The 1,708-nt window shown below is 37.0% G+C and overlaps 1 protein-coding gene across 1 annotated transcript in view; it reads left to right on the forward strand.

Moving 5' to 3' along the window:
* Positions 1 to 1,708, forward strand: part of LOC119591952 (peptide chain release factor 1-like, mitochondrial) — a gene marked incomplete in the record, with an annotated part of 10,835 nt that overhangs the window by 8,759 nt on the left and 368 nt on the right. Inside the window, 5 exon segments of the mRNA XM_037940706.1 lie at positions 30 to 193; positions 682 to 799; positions 948 to 1,084; positions 1,253 to 1,323; positions 1,574 to 1,708. Coding sequence (XP_037796634.1) covers positions 30 to 193; positions 682 to 799; positions 948 to 1,084; positions 1,253 to 1,323; positions 1,574 to 1,708 — 625 coding nt within the window.

Raw genomic sequence — 1,708 nt, forward strand, 5'->3', positions numbered from 1 at the left:
TTAGTTAATCTATTCATCTGGTGATGTAGGTGGTGTGAGACATGCTGTGGCAGTTGTACGAGGAGAAGGGGCATACCGTCTCTTGAAGTACGAGGGAGGAATTCACCGCGTGCAAAGAGTGCCGAAGACTGAGAAAGCGGGACGCATTCACACTTCGACTGTCTCTGTGGCCGTCATGCCGCAGCCGAGCGAGGTGTGTTGCAAAGATAATGAAGATGTGATGGTGGCAGTAGTACATAAAACTAGTATATATAAAAGTAGTAGTACATAAAACTAGTATATTTAAAAGTAATAATACATAAGACTAGTATATATAAAACTGTAGTACATGAAACTAGATTGGAATTTTGTGTTTGGGAGAGAAATTATCATTTATTTGTTGGGTGTTTGTATATAATGAAGTGTTGGCTTGAAAGAAGGAATACTTAAATCAAGTTTTTTTTTTTTCTCATGATGGGGATTGTATATACGTGTGTTAGTGAACTATTGTATATGTCTACTAGTATTTGAAATAGCTAAAGTTATATCTGCAAATATATGAATGTAGAATTCATTCTCATAGTTTGTTCTGCTATGAATGTTCACTGAGTAATGGACCAGGCAATCATCTCAAATAAGTTTTTTCATATTTTCCCAATCCCTTAAAAAAACAGTGTCTAAAAGGAAGATAATAACTTCCAGATAGACATTCAAATATCGGAGAAAGACCTGAGGATTGAGACCAAGCGAGCGAGCGGGGCAGGCGGACAACATGTCAACACAACTGATAGTGCTGTCAGGATGGTTCACATTCCCACAGGTATTAAGCTTATCACTCTTGTGTATAAAGTGTGCAGCTGGTTTGATGATGGATCTACAAAGTATGTTACAGAAATGCTGTGACTATTTTGAATTTAACTGCCTTTCATTGTAAGATAAAGCTTTAAATTGTTTTTTAAAATTCACAGGTATTGCTGTTGAAAGTCAGAAGGAAAGGTCCCAGCACCGCAACAAGGATGAGTGCATGAGGAAGTTAAGGGTACAGCTCTACCAGCTGCAACTTGATGAAAACATGGCCCAGTTTACCTCAAATAGGAAATTGCAGGTAGGTCATCCTCTTCATTCAGTCAGAAGCTTGGTCAGTCTGCCGATTTCAGTACTGAGTTGTGATTTATGGGGCAGTCTTGTTACTATAGTATATAATTCCTTACTAAACATATGATATATCAATACTTGGTGAGTAATGACATGGCTACTTTCTTAATCTTTCCAGGTTGGAACAAGAGCCAGATCGGAGAAAATCAGAACCTATAACTACCCTCAAGATCGAGTCACTGATCACAGGTGGGTTTTTCTGGTTTGTGTTTCTTGTTTATTGATTAGGAAATAAGAACTGGATTTTGAATTACCTTTTAGGATGTGGATATAAATGGATCAATGCCTATATTTGACCTACATGAATTTAAGAAGTATGCTCATAAAACTAAATACAGCATTTATTTTAGCTATAATATCTGTATCTATGATAAAATCAATTAACAGTCAGAATGAAACACAGCCATATTTCTTCTAATCACTCTAAAACCTGTTGCAGAATTGGAGTATCTGTGCACAATCTGCAATCTGTTTTAAATGGCTCAGATGATCTTCATGCTCTTATCTGTCGACTGCTTGAAGAAGGTTGGAAGGAAAGACTGTGGGATATCATTAACAACCCTCAGCTATCTAA

This window comes from Penaeus monodon, chromosome 29 (genome assembly GCF_015228065.2).
Source record: "Penaeus monodon isolate SGIC_2016 chromosome 29, NSTDA_Pmon_1, whole genome shotgun sequence".
Classification (NCBI taxonomy): Eukaryota; Metazoa; Arthropoda; class Malacostraca; order Decapoda; family Penaeidae; genus Penaeus; species Penaeus monodon.